We start from the raw sequence: 18,002 nt of genomic DNA, 5'->3' as shown, positions 1-18,002 counted from the left end.
CCTGAGCAAAACCAGCTGATCTTTCTAAGCGCCCATGAGCATGCAAATGACTGGAAGGAAAGTTACGGGCGAACGAGATAGTTGTGCCACGGGAACGTGAGTTGTTTTCCTGTGTTGTCACGGGACTGGGCCTATATAAGCCAGTGAATTCAAGGCAATAAACGATGTTGTCAGTCAGCGCCTGCGTTTGTCTCAATCTGTCTTGCCCATGTTGCGACCGCGCTATGGTCGTAAATTATTAGGTCGTTCATCTGCGCAGTTTATGAAAGCAGCACCCCCGCAGGCAGGTGATGAACTTGATGGCCCTGACGTCTTCCGCGGTGGCTTTTACTCGGCCAGCCCGTACTTGAGGACATTGCTGTCTTTCGCAGGATAGTTGGAGCTCGTGTGCCCACACTGTCGGCTCCGCTTGGGCCTTCCGCTTGGCCTTGGCCCATTGCTCCTGCCAGGAAGGGTCATGTGGGTGCGATGGCCCTTGCTCCGGTAGCGCCTCTTCCAGCTGAGAAGAGCCTTCCCCTCTGCTTTACGCGCACCGTCTCTTGCTTATTCTTCTGCACAACCTTTTTTTACTACATTCGACTCGTCCGAGCTTCAAGCGAACACGGCAACTCGTGGACTGGCGACAAAATGTCGGCTCTCACCAGAAACCTGCAATAAGGTTTCCTGCGCAAAAGGTAACACTTTGACACGTGGCCTAATGACCGAAGATAGCAACTTTGGGGCGACAAGCTGCGCGGAGGCTGCGTACGATCTCCTTAAGCAAGAGAGATGCTGAAGGCGCAGAGCGGATCTGCTGCCATCTATTAAGTGCGGTCAAAGTGACATTGTTTCCCGTCTCTTGGGAAACCTCTTAAGAGGCGGTAGTCAGCGTGAGCATGCTTTACGGTGGCAATCAAATCGAGCGACGGATTCAGGCGGGTTTCAACACGAAGAAGAAAACTTTGAAGTGCCTCTCAGCACTCGTAAGGATGTCATCAGTAGAAAGAAGCACGAAAATGAGAGCGATGGAGGCCAACACTTTCCAAGATTACAGCGCGACGAACGGGACAAAGAAGAAAGGAACACGCGCGGACACAATACAGCGCTGTGTTGTGTACCTGCCGTGTTCCTTTTATATCCCGGTCGCTGCACTACAGTCATCAGATACCGGAACCAACTTGCCCAAGAACTTACCTTGTCGAATAACAGTTTCAAGAATTGTTCGAAAACTTCAGAACTTCGTACAAATTGGACATTCGCAGAGTATCGCCAGAAGTTCTCAATGCAGCAAAAGGTCTTTTATTTCATGCTCTTGCACCCAAATTATCAGAACTGAAACACCTGAAAAAAATGTCTGCACCTCTTACGCTCCGGTAAACAAAAAGATCAGAGCATCTTTTCCAAGGCTGATATAGATCAGGCCTTACACAATTGCTATGCAATCGTACCCTCGAAAACCTACACAGACAAAACAGCTGTGATTAACGGAGTTTTTAGTGCCTTTTTTTCACTTCGTTTATACTGTTCTATCTGCAGCCTACTCTCTCCAATCTATTTTTCGCTGTGCAACTCGCATACACCACTTGTCCTAGAAAACTGCCAGGGCTCCGGTCCCGAGAGACTGGACATGAGAAGCATGCCGCCATCCACGGGCATCGTGACGCCCGTGACGAAGGAGGCGTCTTCGGACGCCAGGAAAGCGATGCAGCGTGCCACCTCATCCGGGGTCCCAGCGCGCCCCATGGCGTGGCCTTGTCTGCCGACGTGCTCCACGAACTGCACATCGGGGAACACACCGCCGACAGGCAACGAAGGTTATGTGGTCACCTGGAGAATATGCTATCCGCTCAGCTGTTTATTAAATCTTACCTTATGGTCATTTGTATCTGTTCAATAGAATGTTTTCGACATCAAAATACCTCACATTTGTGCGCAGAAGGTGCTCTTAGAGGATACTAGTGAGATAGCATGGAACCAGCTTCGCATACACTAAAGAATACAAGTTACCGATTCCAATTACAGTTATTTGATCTGAAATGAAACTCGTTTCAGTGGTAAATCACAGCCGTTTAAAGCAATTGAAAAATTACAGAGAAGTGGATTGTCGGGCTTTAACGTCGCGAATTGACTGAGCGTATTAGGTACGCCATGCTGGAGGACTCCGGATTGCGACCACCTTCGGTTCTTTAACGAGCCCTGACATAGCACAGCACAAAAGGTTTTTATATTTCCCCTATTTCTAAATACGCCCGCCGCGGTCGGAGTCGCGCCCGCTACCTGGAGTCAGCAGCTGAATGCTAAAGCCCCTGAGTCACTGAGGCGGGTGAATTGCAAAAAGTAACAGGTTACTATTACGTTACTCTCCTCTCTCCTTTATAACCATAACAGAAATATACGTGGCACATGATATGCCACATTACATGGCGTGTACACAGCACGAATACAGAATCAGATGTATGTACCAAGAGACAAACGTGGCAATGTGATTAGCAATATGGGTCGCACAGTTAAAGCAGCCGAAGAGTTCTACACAAATCAGTACAGTAGCCAACGTAATCAGGATGCATGTCAGAGAGGCAGCAGCGCGCAGCAGTTTGACATAAGTGAAGAAAGCCTTAAGAGCAATGCAAAGAAGGAAAGCAGCTGGTGAGGATCAGGTAACAGCAGACCTGTTGAAGGACAGTAGGCAAATTGCGCTGGAGAAACATGCCGGCCTGCATAAGCGGTACATTAAGACCTTGAGCGTACCGGAATCTTCCGAATACGTTAAAATCATCTTAATTCATAAGTAAAGGGAAGTATTTATAAGGTCATCGCTGATAAAATTGGAACAACCTTAAACTTGAATCAATCAGATAATCAGGCAAGCTTTTGTGAAGGGTATACTCGACCGGAGGCCATTTTCACACTTTCATTCAGGTGATAGAAAAATGCTTCGAATATAACCAACCACTATATATAGCATTCATAGATTACGAGAAAGCAGTTGAGGCAGTAAGAAGCCTCAGCAATAATGCAGACATTAAGGAATCAGGATGTGGACAACCCTTATGTGAAAATACTAGAAGGTATCTATAACGGCTGAACAGCCACCATACTCCTCTATAAAGACAGCAAGAACATTGCACATTGCAATAAGAAAGGGTGCCATGCAGGCAGACACGATATCTCTAATGCTGCTCACCACCTGTTTAAGCGAGGTCTATTCAGAGAACTGGTTTATTCAGGTCTATTCAGAGAATACCTTGAATGTGCAACCCGCTGATAACATGGCCTTGCTAATTCAATTAAAAGATAAACTACAAAGCATGATCAATGACTTTGACGGGCACATAAGAACGGCAGGTCTTAAGGTTAACATCCAGAAAACCAAAGTCACGATCAACAGTCTAGCAAGAGAACAGCAGTTCACAATTGGTAGCGAGGTGCTGGAAGTGGTAAGGGAACACGTGTACTTAGGGCAGGTAGCGGCCGCTTATCCGAATCATTAGATGAAAACAATTAGGTTCTCTCAGATCATGAATGGGAGTTTACCAATATCCCTAAAGAAAAAAGCATAAATCAATTGTATCTTATCGGTACTTCCCTACGGGGAAGAAACGTGGAGGCTACAACAAAAGAAACGAGTTCGACTTAAGTTGAGGACAACGCATCGAGCTATAGGAAGCAAAATGGTGGATGCTACGTTAAGAGACAGGAAAAGTTGGTCAGGGAACCAAACCCGGGTTATGATATCATAATCGAAATCAAGAGGAAGGAATTGGCATGGGTAGGGCACGTAATTCGAAGGCAAGATAACCGACTGTGTTTAAGGGTAACGGAGGGGGTTCAAAGAGAAGGCAAGCGTAGCAGGAGGCGGCAGAAAGTTAGGTGGGCGGGTGAGATTAAGAAGTTTGCGGGCATAGGCTGGCCACTACTGGCTCAGGAGAGGGTTAATTGGAGAGATATGGGAGAAGCATTTGTCCTGCTGAGGGCGTAGTCAGGCTGGTGGTGATGATGAAAAGGCGACGACGAAGCCTTGTAGATCGAGCACTTAGCGGTGAGAAAATACACCTCTTGTGGGTCTTAATTCGTATTATTTATTTCGCTTTCACCGAGGAAGACGACATTAAAGACAAAGAAAGGCAATGTTACCAACGTAATCCCGGAGTATGCAGTAGACGTAGGGACAGGGTAGCTACGCAGGACACTTGCGAGCATCTTCCACGAGATTAAGGTTAAAGGATACAAACACTGCAGTGTAAAAGCCTAGAACCCCATATATATATATATATATATATATATATATATATATATATATATATGCCGGCGCCACCTCCAGGTGGCGCCGGCAGAAAGTCAGCAGCGTGGCATTGCCCCTCCCATCTAAGAGGCATCGACTCGATGCCGCACGCGAGGGAAGAAAAAAAAAATAAGGCGAAAAGTTAATGGCGGAGTTGGGTCCGGGGCTAACGGGAATAAAACGGCTTCATTCGCGCCACGTGGACGACCTCGGACGTCGGGTGTCGAGAGGACCGGACAGTTCCTTGAGGGAGCACCTCGTAGGTCACCGCGCTGAGGCGGCGTAACACCTGGTAGGGACCAAAGTAACGGCGAAGAAGCTTCTCGGAGCGCCCTCGCAAACGGATTGGGCTCCACACCCAGACTTGGTCACCGGGTGTGTAAATCACCTCCCTGCGGCGGAGGTTGTAACGCTCGGCGTCGCGTTGTTGTTGGCACCGGATTCGCTGTCGAGCAACTTGGCGAGCAACTTCGGCGTCACGGACAAATTGGTCGGCATCCACGACAGAAGAGGGAGTAGGATCCGGAAGAAGCATGGCGTCCAGCTTGGTCAAGGCTTCGCGACCGTGCACCAAATGGAAAGGAGTGAAGCGCGTCGTTTCGTGAAGCGCAGTGTTGTACGCGAACGTTATGTAAGGAAGTATCCGGTCCCAGTTCGCGTGGTCATCGTCGACATACATAGAAAGCATATCGGCAATTGTCTTGTTAAGCCGCTCAGTCAGTCCGTTCGTTTGCGGATGGTAAGCGGTTGTCTTTCGATGACTGGTGCCACTGAGTCGAAGTACCTCGTTCGTAAGTGCCGACGTAAACGGGGTTCCCCTGTCAGTTAATACGACCGTTGGAGCTCCGTGACGAAGCACAATGTTATGAATGAAAAAACTTGCGACTTCGGCGGCGGTACCATGGGGAAGAGCCTTGGTCTCACAGTAGCGGCTGAGATAGTCAGTGGCAACAGCAATGTACCGGTTACCCATGGAAGACTCCGGAAACGGACCGAGTAAGTCCATGCCGACCTGTTGAAATGGGAGGCGCGGGGGATCGATAGGCTGCAGGAGCCCGGCTGGTTTAGTCGGTTGCGTCTTCCGGCGCTGACATTCTCGGCAGGTTCGGACGTAACGGCGGACAACCGCAGCAAGCTTGGGCCAGTAGTACTTGGTGCGTATGCGCGCCAACGTGCGGGAAAACCCGAGATGGCCCGAAGAAAGGTCGTCGTGGCACGCGCGCAGAACTTCGTCACGAAGCGCAGCTGGCACTGCAAGTAGATAGACAGTGTCCGTTGGGCCGTAGTTCTTTTTGTAGAGTACCCCATCGCGCAAGCAAAGCGATGACAGTCCGCGCTTGAAGAGCCGAGGTGGAGATGGGGCGATTCCTTCAAGGTATTCTATGAGGGGCAGCAGGTCAGAATCGGCCCTTTGTTGTTGGGCAAGGGTGGACGTGGTGAGAGCACCAAGAAAAGCGGAATCGTCGTCGGACTCGTCAGTGGGGCACAGGATTGGGCCGCGGGATAGACAGTCAGCATCGCTGTGTTTCTGGCCAGACTTGTGCACGATGGTGACATCAAATTCTTGTAACCGAAGACTCCATCGAGCAAGCCGCCCCGAGGGATCCTTCAGGTTCGTCAACCAACAGAGTGAATGGTGGTCGCTCACGACCCGAAACGGGCGGCCATACAAGTACGGACGAAATTTCGTAACGGCCCACAGCACAGCTAGACATTCCTTTTCCGTTGTGGAATAATTGACTTCTGAACGGGACAAAGTGCGACTGGCGTAAGCAATCACGCGTTCTAGACCATCCTGCCGCTGAACAAGGACCGCGCCGAGGCCAACGTTACTAGCATCAGTGTGCAGTTCAGTGTCGGCCTCTTCGTCGAAGTGGCCAAGCACAGGCGTACACTGCAGACGGGACTTGAGTTCTGTGAAGGCGCTGTCCTGGTCTTGGCCCCAGATGAAGGGTTCAGAATCCTTCGTCAGGCGGGTCAAAGGCTCTGCTAGCCGGGAGAAATTGGGAACAAACCGGCGATAGTACGCGCAGAGGCCCAAGAAACGACGCAGGCTCCGTTTGTCTGTTGGCTTAGGGAAGGCAGCTACGGCGGCCGTCTTTTCGGGATCTGGACTAACACCTCGTGCGCTGACAATGTGACCAAGAAACTTCAGCTCTTGAAATGCAAAGTGACATTTCTCTGGCTTGAGAGAGAGACCAGCGGAACGTATGGCCTCGAAAACAGCACGCAAGCGTTTCAGGTGCTCATCAAACGTGTCAGAGAAGATCACGACATCGTCAAGATATACGAGGCATGTCTGCCACTTCAGACCGGACAGCACGGTGTCCATCATTCGTTGGAACGTGGCAGGGGCCTAGCACAAGCCAAAAGGGAGTACCTTAAACTCGTATAAACCGTCAGGCGTAATAAAGGCGGTCTTCTCTCGGTCGCGTTCGTCGACCTCTATTTGCCAATACCCACTACGGAGGTCAAGGGATGAAAAGAAGGTGGCATGGCGCAGGCGGTCTAGGGAATCATCAATGCGGGGCAGAGGGTACACATCTTTTTTCGTGACGGTATTCAGGCGCCTGTAATCGACGCAGAACCTGAGGGTGCCATCTTGCTTCGTGACGAGAACAACAGGCGATGCCCAGGGGCTCGTGGAAGGTTGGATGACGTCGTCCTGGAGCATCTGTGTAACTTGGCGGCGGATGGCATCGCGTTCTTTGGAAGACACGCGATAAGGGCGCTGGCAAATTGGTCTTTGGTAGTCAGCAACGACAATTCGATGCTTGGTAAGCGGCGTCTGTCGGACCTTGGAAGTTTCCGCAAAACAGTCGCGGAAGGAATAGATTAGGCTTTGCACGCAGTTTTTCTGACTGGCCGAGAGGTGCGGGTTCACGTCAGTCGGAATGGCTGTAGCCATCGCGTCGGCGAGGTCTGACGTGGTGGATAAAAAGCACTGCCTCGTACACTCTCCAAGCTCGTCAAAATAAGCGACGACTTCTGACTTCGTCAAATGTTGCGGTTCACGAGTAAAGTTCGTGACTAAGAAGTGGCGGAAGTCATGGCCCGAGCAGGAATCGTGAGTGGCTCAAATTCGGGTTGCAGGCCTCGCAGGCGACGGCTCGCTTTGTGGACAGGTGTGGCGTCTGCTCGTCGGGGAGAAGCGTCAGGGCTATCGTCCCGGTCAGCGTACATGGGATGATACCCAGCACCTCCACCAAAAATGTCACCGGCGAAAATACAGAGAACAAAGCTGTTCACTCGGGCGAGGTATATATATATATATATATATATATATATATATATATATATACTTATGAAGGGAGCTAACAGTCACCGAAACCAAGGTGCATAGGGGAATGATTTTTTTTTATGTGTTGTGCTTATCAGAGGGATATTATAGAACTTAGATTAATAAATCGCTTAAAGAAAATTACTTATAAAGCAGCAGGACGTGCTACGTGCTACGTCCGCCGCTATGGTCGAGGGTGGCGCTGGTGAACACTCTCAATGTTCGCCTACAGCCAATGAACATAAATACCCACGAGAGCAGCAGATTGGACAGCCGTCGCCGTAGCTCAGTTGGTAAGAGCACCGGACGCGATATTCGGAGGTCGTGGGTTCGGATCCAACCGGCGGCATGGTTGTTTTTTCTGCTGCTTTATAAGTAATTTTCTTTAAGCGATTTATTAATCTAAGTTCTATAATAACCCTCTGATAAGCACAACACATAAAAAAAAATCATTCCCCTATGCACCTTGGTTTCGGTGACTGTTAGCTCCCTTCATAAGTTTGTCAAACGGGCCCCTCATTTCATTTAACTTATCTGCTAATAGCTTAACGAGGGTCTCGGTTCTGGCAGTCTTGATGCCATAGGTAGCTTAAGAGGGCTCTCGCACAGTTTCCGCCCTCGCCGTTAGATGACGTTCCACGTCACACTCGCGGTATTACAGGACGTGCTACGTCCGCCGCTATGGTCGAGGGTGGCGCTGGTGAACACTCTCAATGTTCGCCTACAGCCAATGAACATAAATACCCACGAGAGCAGCAGATTGGACAGCCGTCGCCGTAGCTCAGTTGGTAAGAGCACCGGACGCGATATTCGGAGGTCGTGGGTTCGGATCCCACCGGCGGCATGGTTGTTTTTTCTGCTGCTTTATAAGTAATTTTCTTTAAGCGATTTATTAATCTAAGTTCTATAATATCCCTCTGATAAGCACAACACATAAAAAAAAAATCATTCCCCTATGCACCTTGGTTTCGGTGACTGTTAGCTCCCTTCATAAGTTTGTCAAACGGGCCCCTCATTTCATTTAACTTATCTGCTAATATATATATATATATATATATATATATATATATATATATATATATATATATATATATATATATATATATATATATATATATATATATATATATATATAAGAGGTAGCTCAGATACCAACCCTAATGAGGAAAAGTAAAACAGATGAATTATAATAAGGAAGCTGTCGAGCAAGCTCTAAAGGACGGATGAAGCGTAATGGCGACAAGTAAAAATTAAGGCATGGGCAATAACCAGATGGTTTTATGGTTATGCAGCTTAAAGTCCGAAAGCGTCTGAGGCTGCGAGGGACGCCGTAATGGAGGGTTCTGGGTATTTTCGACCACCTGGTGTTGTTTAACGTGCACTGACATCGCATAGTACACGGGCGTCTAATATTTCGCTTGCATCGAATTGGGACCGCCGTGGCCGGAATCGAACCCGCGTATTTTGGGTTAGCAGCCGAACACCATAGCCACTGAGCCATCATGGCAGCTGGCAACATTCAGATGTATGTAGTGATAGACGAAGCAGATAGTGTTATCACCTATACGGTTTATATAGGCGAAGTAGCGTATCGTTGTGGGCGTACTGACACAACAGCCGAAATCATGACTCTAATAAAGGAGCCAATGATGGAGCTTCTACAATGAAAAAATAAATAAATATAACGAAAAAAATTGACAGGAGAGCTACCACTGGCTAATGCGAGATCCAGCGGCAGCTCTGAAGGTTGTTAGTCTTTACGATATGTTGTGGTAGACAATATGAGAGCGACCACACATCTGTAGTTCTCGGGTGCTCTTTTTAGCTTTCAGCACACAGTCGTTTTCTTTCAATGTTCTCCACTCCGCCGCTCTAGCTCTGGAAGCGCAGCGCCCTCGACGATCCTCTCCTCGGGCAGCGTTTTTCACAGCAGCTGCCGCAGATGGACCGTTCTACCTTCTTGCGCTCTCGCCACACCCTTCCTCATCTTTACACGGTAACCACGTTCCGGATGGTTATCCTGGTAGACCTTCCTACGTTCTCGCCATACGCTCCTCCTCTAGCCGTACCGTGCTTCCACAGCAACCCTCCGTCTAGGGTAGCTACCTTCCGATTAGTCCCCACGGCAACCACGTATCTGTTGCGCGTTATCACGCGCTCGCCATACCCTCCTCTTTCCACGGTAATCACCTTCCGAACGGTTACGCCATCTCCTAGTAACGCACTCCTACGCTGTCGACATATTGCTTCCGTCCATGGTAATCCTCCTCGTCCTTCCAAGGTAGCTACCCTCCGGGTGGTTTCCGTGGCAAGCGCCGCCCGGATTGCGTATTCTTATGTTATCGCCATACTCTCCTCCATCTAAAGTAAACAGCCTCCGGCTGGGGATTCCACCACTATCCCGACACCCTTCTCCTTACCACCCACCAGTTACGCATCTCTTCGCTCCCGGCAGACCTTGCTCCTGCACGGTAACTACTGTCCGAGTGGTTCCCGTGCCAAAGCAGCAAATAGTTACGCTGACGACAACTACAGACTACAGAAGGGTATATGCTTGGGCTTGTTGGTTCATAACTTCAAGGTGAAAAACGTAGCGCAAAGAAACGAGGACACAGAAAGACAGACAACACACGGCGCTTACTTCCAACAATGGTTTATTACAGAAAGAAAAAGTGGTTTTATAACGAAATCACGATCAACACGCCGTCACACCATGAGCTAGCAAACCGTATCAGCCAGATATGCGAGCTCTTTCGCCATCAATGATACAGAGGGGGTACTCACACAATCATCTTTCAAAAGTGATATCCATTCCGCTTCTATGATTTCTCGTGTCAACCGGTTATTGTGCACTTTTAAAACCATGCATTGTTCAAGAAGCGGTATGCAGTGACATGACCGGCAGTGGACTGACAACCCTTTTCCACGCATATCATCTACGTCACGCCCATGCTCTCGAAGCCTATCATTCAGGCATCTGCCGGTTTGCCCTACATACTGCTTGCCACAGGAAAGAGGAATTTGATAAATGACATTTTCAATACAATGGACAAAAAAACATAGGAAAAAGTTTGTCCATTGTATTGAAAATGTCATTTATCAAATTCCTCTTTCCTGTGGCAAGCAGTATGTAGGGCAAACCGGCAGATGCCTGAATGATAGGCTTCGAGAGCATGGGCGTGACGTAGATGATATGCGTGGAAAAGGGTTGTCAGTCCACTGCCGGTCATGTCACTGCATACCGCTTCTTGAACAATGCATGGTTTTAAAAGTGCACAATAACCGGTTGACACGAGAAATCATAGAAGCGGAATGGATATCACTTTTGAAAGATGATTGTGTGAGTACCCCCTCTGTATCATTGATGGCGAAAGAGCTCGCATATCTGGCTGATACGGTTTGCTAGCTCATGGTGTGACGGCGTGTTGATCGTGATTTCGTTATAAAACCACTTTTTCTTTCTGTAATAAACCATTGTTGGAAGTAAGCGCCGTGTGTTGTCTGTCTTTCTGTGTCCTCGTTTCTTTGCGCTACGTTTTTCACCTTACAGACTACAGCATACTACTACGACGCGAAACTCAGGCACTGGCGCTTAACAGCTGTCGCTGTAACAAGGCTTCAAGCGCAAGACATGCAACACATTATATAGGCAGTGTATTTATTGCCTAATAAAATTTTCGTAAGGGGCGGGAACAAACCCAGCATATTGTGACGCAACCCGGTAGCCACTTACCGCGCGCTCTCGCAGCCTACGGCAGCCGTGATATAACCCCTTACTTCCGTGGCAATTACGCGCGCACTAACGTCACAGACGTGACTGTTCTATGATGCATAACTAGGCGCGATAAAAAGCTGCTCTAGCAAACAAAGGAGAGCTATATTCGTGCTTCGATTTTTAGCGGCAAGATCCCAGCTGACGGTTCTTGAACTTAGCTTGCTCACGGTGGCTTCTTCTACCCGTCTAGTATGCTAACCAACCGCACTTGAGGGTTAGTTCAGGGCTCCATCGAGGCCACCATAATCAAAATCAGCCTGACTGCGCGCACTGCAAGGCATAGACCTCTCCCATGTCAATCCAGTTAACCCTGTCCTATGCCAAATGCGGCCACCGTATTTCCGCAAACTTCTTAATCTCAGCCGTCCACCTAACTTTCTCCCGCCCGCTGCTACGCTTGCCACCTGTTGGAATCCACTCCGTTACCCTTATAAGGACCAGCGGTTATCTTGCCTTCGCATTACATGCCCTTCCCAAGCCCATTTCATCCTCTTGATTTCGACTAGGATATAATTAGCACGCGTTTGTTCCCTCACCCACTCTGCCCGCTTCCAGTCTCTTAAAGTTACGCCTATCATTTATTTTCCATAGCTCGCTCCGTTGTCCTTAACCTAAGCTGAACCCTTTTCCTTAGCCTCTACGCATCTGCCCCGTAGGTGAATGCCGGTAAGATACAGCTGTTGAACACTTTCCTCTTGAGGGATATTGGTAAACAGAAATTCATGATATGAGAGAACCTGCCTTATGTACTCTACCCCATTCTTATTCTTGCAGTTATATCCCTCATGATCCGGATCAGCGGTCACTAACTGCCCTAAGTATACAGGCGTATTTCCTTACAACTTCCGGCACCTCACTGCTAGTTGTGAACTGCTGTTTCCTTTCGAGACTGTTGAACATTACTTTGAATTTCTGCAGGTTAACCTTAACACCTACCGTTCTGGTCTGCCTGTCTAAGCCATTTATCATGCTTTGCAGCTCATCTCCTGAGTGGCTTATCAAGGCAATGTCATCAAAAAATCTCAATCTATTTAGATATTCTCCGTTAACTATTGTCCCCAACTCTTCCCAATCCAGGCCTCTGAACACCTCCCGTAAACAGGCGAGAAATACCATAGGTGAGGCCGTGTCCCCCTTATAGAGATGGGCATCCTCACGAGGGAGAAGTCCTCACCCTAACCTCATGAGTACCTCACTCCGTGAGGTGAGGGTGAGGGAGGATGGGCGCATGAAAATTTGAGAGGACGAGGGTGAGGAAGGAAAGACATATATAGTGATGTGAGGGCGATGGAGGGAAGACATTATGAGGTGAGGGTGAGGGGGACAAGATGCACTGTCTGAAGACGAGGATAGTGGCCCGAACCGTACTCCGGGCTAACGTATTTTGTCTGTGCAGCCCATTATGAACTCACGTTTTAAAGCACTAGTTTTTTAGAGTGAATGTTCCCAGGGAAGTCGCAGTTTCTGCAGGCGAGAAATACACAAGGAGTGCACGAAAGGCCGCGTGCCGCACGCTTTGTTCGTCGCCACGATGTACTACACCACTGACAATGCTATGCTCAAGAAAGCGCTCTTCTTATTCAAAATCCTATTTTTAAAAATTGTGTGAAGTCTGTGGTGAAGCACTCTGTTCAGTGCGCTAAAAAGAGGGCACTGGCCGGGCCGTGCTTTTGGCCGCCGGTCCAACGGGAACCATGGTACTACGGTCAACATTTTCATCATCAGCCCCGAGTCTGCCAGATGAACCGAATGTAGAGTAAAACATGTAGAAATTATTTCCCGGACCGAAGTCCGATGTCAGCTCTGTGAGGTTTCAAACGACTGGCTGCAGCACAAATATTGCTTCTACGAAATTCGACTGTCAAATCAAAGCCAGTTGGTGATGTTATTTTAGAATTGGTTCATTCACACAGCGAGTAGTTCTGTAAACTCCTGTATTCTTTGTATTTTCTATTTTTGCAAGAATTGCAGCATAGGAAAGCGGTGCCGCATTGTGGTGGCCAAAGCCAAGCATTGTAGTCTTAAAATGGAATTAAAGCAGCAGCAGCTTTTTCTGAATTATCGCTCGCTCCACTTTGCATTGTACGAGGTGTTAAAAACAAAACTGTAATGCTCTCTAAATAGCATGAACGTCTCTTGGTTTATTTCTGTCCATGGTGATACGTGTGACCACGTAATCGCGCGCCTGATTTTATGAACCCAATTTTTTGCAGACATGGTAGGGAATTGACACTCAGCGTTTGGCTAATACGTTGGCGTGCAATAAAAAAAAATCACGGGCGGCTGTTTAGCTTCTGGTTAAACCCAAATTATCGTGAGTAACCAGCATTTGCCCTGGTGTTGTATGGTTCATCTTCACTTTGTGTGCTTTTGCTTCACCTGAACTGGCTTACTTTGGCTGATATATCACATGATGTAAGTTTGAGTGATACTGCATCATTTTAGACTTCTACTGCGGTAGAATTGCTCATTCTCTTCGTTCACAGATCTCTAGGGCTCCTTATTCCGCTCCTGGTGCACAGGTGCAGCGGTTGAGCTACGCGCCACTGCCCTGTGAGGACAGGTGCTGCCATCGGTGGCGCTTGTGAGACCCATGTCTTTCTTGAGGCATCTCTCGTGAGTAATCAGTAATTGAACTGCCACGGAGGGAAGTTTGCTCACAATCAGGTGGGCAGCTTTTGATGACGTCACGTCGCGTGACCAATGTGGAAAAGCACTGAAATGGCAACCCCACGGATCGTAAGCACCAGTCTCGGGGAGTTAGTGATTACCATTTTCAAGCCCAAATGCACCACTTTAGAGACCCGTTTGATATTCAAGTGGCCTGAATATTGTTTTTTTTAAGCGACAGCAAAAGAGCCTCACTGCAGCGAAAAGCGGGCATCGCACTGCGGGAAGAAACTACTGAAATAAACTTCATATCCAGGGGAGCAGGATCCGAACCCGTGGCGTCGCTAAAAAATCAGTTCCGCTGGCCGCTGCTTCCGACCACTATGTCATCATTACGGCTTTTTTAAGCATGGTATTTATTGCATTGAAGCTATAATATATTTATATGAACTAAATTCTTTACAGAGCTTTTAGGAAACGCCACAAAACACATCGCAAAAAGGCAAGAGGAACAGAGCACTAGACGTGTGGCAAGGCTGAGCAAGTCATCAAAGGGGAGTGCCACTCCGGTTTAAATTCGGTCGGTTCGTACACTTTCCTCAGATGAACGATCATTTCGGAGAAATCATAACACCCTGCCTTTACGAACTGTTAAACTCTCGAGCTGTGCTTGCAATGTCGTCTTCGTCACGTACCCGCGTTCTAGCCTGTGAAACTGCCAGTCTCTCACGCTTTAGTTTGAAAGCGTAATCTTCATCTGTGCGCGGGAAGCGTCATGAGCCGCTTAGCACTTACTGTGATTGTCGTGGTAAACGCTACTGCATTGTTTTCTAGATATTCTTGGCGTACATGAGTTTTTGTACACAGACACAACAACGCACTTCTCATTCGAGCAGTGCATATAGATAACAATGAAATTTTATGTATGCATGCATTGGTAGCAGAAGTAAAGGCAGAGTGATATATTGTGGCTCAACTCGTAAGTGTCTCGGTTTTGTCTGACGTATTAGCTCAAGCAACACACACACACGCACAATAACATAAGCATTTAGTACCTGTTCGATAGTGCCTTGACGGTTTGTCTTATATGCTTGCTACTAATTGCCATACATTGCCGACTACAGAAAATAACTCGACCTTTAAAGCAACTGTTATTGAGGGTGACGGAGGCCTGACGATGTGAGGGCTTGAGAAGGCCAGCAAATATTTTGAATTGAGTATGAGGGTAAGGGAGGGCCAGATAACTTTTCAAAATGAGGGCGGGGGTGACGGAGGGTCATCGATTAATAAGTGAGGGTGAGGGAGGAAAAGCAAAAAAGCAATATTTGCACATAAGATTCTTCTACACCCTGCATTAAGGAGAACGACTTCTATGAGACCGGCAATAATGCTCACCAGGCAGGTTATACATCAGCACTTAAAGCCAGATGCTCCCACCAGGACGTAGCCAGAAATTATTTTTCGGTTGGGGTCCGAGGCAGTTGTATAGGGCGAAGCCCGGGGGAGGGGAGCAGGGCAATGCGTACCAAGAACGCTGCCTCTCTCCCCGAAATCACGCTCAACCCCCTCTAGCGGGCCCCTTCGGGCACCCCCTGGGATACTTGCCGGACTCCCACACGTGCGGTGACGCATTAGTAGGTATTCTAAAGCACGCACCTGCTTCTGCTTCTCAGCAGAGACGCCAGCAGGCCTGCCTATATTCGTGGTGATCACGCCTGGGCTGCGAAAAAAATTACATCGGTTACAAACAAAAAAGGACACTTTTGTATTTCGCGCTCATGGAGGTACGGCCACCATCGTCGGGAATGAGCCCGCATAATAATAGTCTGCAGAGAGAGATGTCCTCCCAGTTTTCTCGAACAAGTTAGTCGGTAACCGCAACTGGATTGCATCTCCCTTCCGTCCATATCTTCAATCTGCCCTTGACTACAGCTCACCAGCTGTCGCCCAGCTCTCTGCCATGGTCAGATGCCGCAGTCTTCAGAAGCCCGTGCTATGCGTACTATGTGCACAGAGCGAGAAAACAAAACTGCCAAACTTACTTGACGGCGTTCACACGAACTCCGTGCTGAGCGTTTTCTGAAAGCGGAAAAAAGTTGTCTAAATTAGAACTCGCTGTGAAAGAGTTTGCTGAGCTTCAGAAGCCCTCTCAACCTGTACCACCGAAGCATCACCGGTGAAAAGCGCCAAAATAAATCGGAAACAACGGACTAGAAAGGAAATACGAATTTCGGTCGTGGGAAGCAAGGATATGAAGGAAGTTCAGCAAGAAGATCGGAGCTGTGAAAAGTGCCGGGCAGTAAAGAGCCCTCGACGTGTCGACAACCTATATCGGCCTTGACGTTTTAGATTTCTTATTGCTCTCTTTCTGCGGAGATTAAGCTTTCATTTGCTGCTCGTTCAATTTCTTCACGTACACGTTGTTGTGTTTATACTGACCTGAGCAATTGCAACGTATTGCATTGTACGTTGAGCTCGCGTGTTATAGCTTATGTGCAAGTCCGATGCTAATCTAAAACAGCTTTTAAATTCTAGCCTTAAGGTCGTTAAGGTCGCAGTCTTTTGTAGTCCGAAATCACTATTCCCATGGGTCAACTCCGAGCAAGATCTTGGGATGTTTGTATGTTTGCGGTGTTTGTGGGTTTGTGCCAAGTGAAAGTAATAATTAAAATAAATGCCTGGGATTCGAACCAGCGGCGGAGCGAACAGATCAGCTCCGCAAGCCGCTGCGCGTCAGCATTGGGCTGTCGCCGCAGTCGAACACGTCTCGTGTTACACCGCAACACACTGTCGCGCTGTGTGTTGCGCATCGTCTTCTTCATCAACTGATGCCACTGTCAAACTTATATTCGCGCTCTGAGCTATGTGGCGGTAGTGAGAGAGAGGTGTGCGCTGCATCGTTGACTTGGACAGCGTTGTGGTCGAAACAAGACACGAGAGCAATACGCGTTGGCGTTGACAGCATTCCTGCAGGAACGCGGCAATGGAGCATGGGCTGCCGGCGTAAATTGGGTAAAATGGCATTAACAATTAAAAACTTGAAAACGCGCAAAATTGGCTTCCTGACTCAGTGGAAACCTCATTCGCGCTTTGACGTACGCGGCGGTGGTTCCCACTTGCAAAAAACTGCGATTTCGCACAATATTTTCTGCTTAGCAACTCAAAACCGCCAGAAATTATTTTCCGTCGGCACGTTTTGTTCTGAGTGTTTCTGTCGCTTGATTATTCCCGCGTTTTTCCATTCCTGATGTCGTTGTCGAAACGCGGTCTATGCATTTCTTGCAACGTCATGCGTAAGTATGAGGGCTTGCGAATGCATTCAGTAACAGTGACCTTTAAAATGATCCTCGGTTGCGGCAGATCGAACACTGAGGAAAGCAATGAGCGCCGAGCACGGAGACTCACCGAGAGCCGCACATCGAGTCACGTGGTCCAGGGCGGCTTTTGTCAGGCTGTATGGCACCATGTTGTAGATCTGCAGACAAATGGACGAGTAAATCTCATGGGTGAAAAGGATGTCGCACTTAGACCCCGATTCTTTTAGCGCCTCATTGTATGAGCTCGCATCGGGGTCCCAAACATAGCTGCTTCGCACGACGCCACAGCGGAAGTGCGTTGTAACCATCTCAAAGCAGATTAGACTCTGTCCTACATGAAAACGCTGACTGTCCATGTCAGAAGAGGCAAAACGCGTTCGGCCCACTCAGCTGTAAGTGTGCCAGAGTTGACCGTTACTCGTTGATTGGCGGAAGTCGGTGCAGTACGCTCTTTTAATGCGATATTAGCCAAATTTGTTTCAAGTGCACAATATTCCCATGAGGAAATTGTGGCTCCTAACTGAATGTCTAGCAGAACCATCAGCTTGCGAAGGTATTGCGGTAAGCAACTAGCGGCCCAAGAAAATGACTTGTCAGAGGACCACAGTGCAGGGTTATATATTCTCGGACCGTACGGAAAACATAGTATTCATTCTCCCGGGGAAAAGCCGATAGAATGAGCGCCGGCGTTGGAAGAAGAGGAAGGACATGTTGCTACATTTAGCTCGTTTATCGCTCCTGGCCTCGAGGAACATGTGG

The 18,002-nt window shown here is 48.3% G+C and overlaps 1 protein-coding gene across 3 annotated transcripts in view; it reads right to left on the bottom strand.

The window, feature by feature from the left end:
* Positions 1-1,255: 1,255 nt before the first annotated feature.
* The window catches only part of LOC144121992 (meso-2,3-butanediol dehydrogenase-like), a 72,103-nt gene continuing 55,356 nt past the window's right edge, over positions 1,256-18,002 (bottom strand). For 2 of the 3 annotated variants that reach the window (XM_077655482.1, XM_077655481.1), the window contains 3 exons: positions 17,332-17,401; positions 15,969-16,005; positions 1,256-1,755 (listed from right to left, as the gene is read on the bottom strand). In XM_077655482.1, coding sequence (XP_077511608.1) covers positions 1,531-1,755; positions 15,969-16,005; positions 17,332-17,401 — 332 coding nt within the window. In that variant the 3' untranslated portion in view covers positions 1,256-1,530. Of the gene's footprint in view, positions 1,756-15,582; positions 15,647-15,968; positions 16,006-17,331; positions 17,402-18,002 lie in introns of all 3 variants that reach the window. The other variant, XM_077655480.1, reaches the window with a different exon arrangement.

Source organism: Amblyomma americanum, chromosome 2 (genome assembly GCF_052857255.1).
Source record: "Amblyomma americanum isolate KBUSLIRL-KWMA chromosome 2, ASM5285725v1, whole genome shotgun sequence".
NCBI classification, from domain to species: Eukaryota; Metazoa; Arthropoda; class Arachnida; order Ixodida; family Ixodidae; genus Amblyomma; species Amblyomma americanum.
The sequence above is the reverse complement of the archived record's forward strand: the minus strand, read 5'-3'. Positions and strand labels throughout refer to the sequence as shown.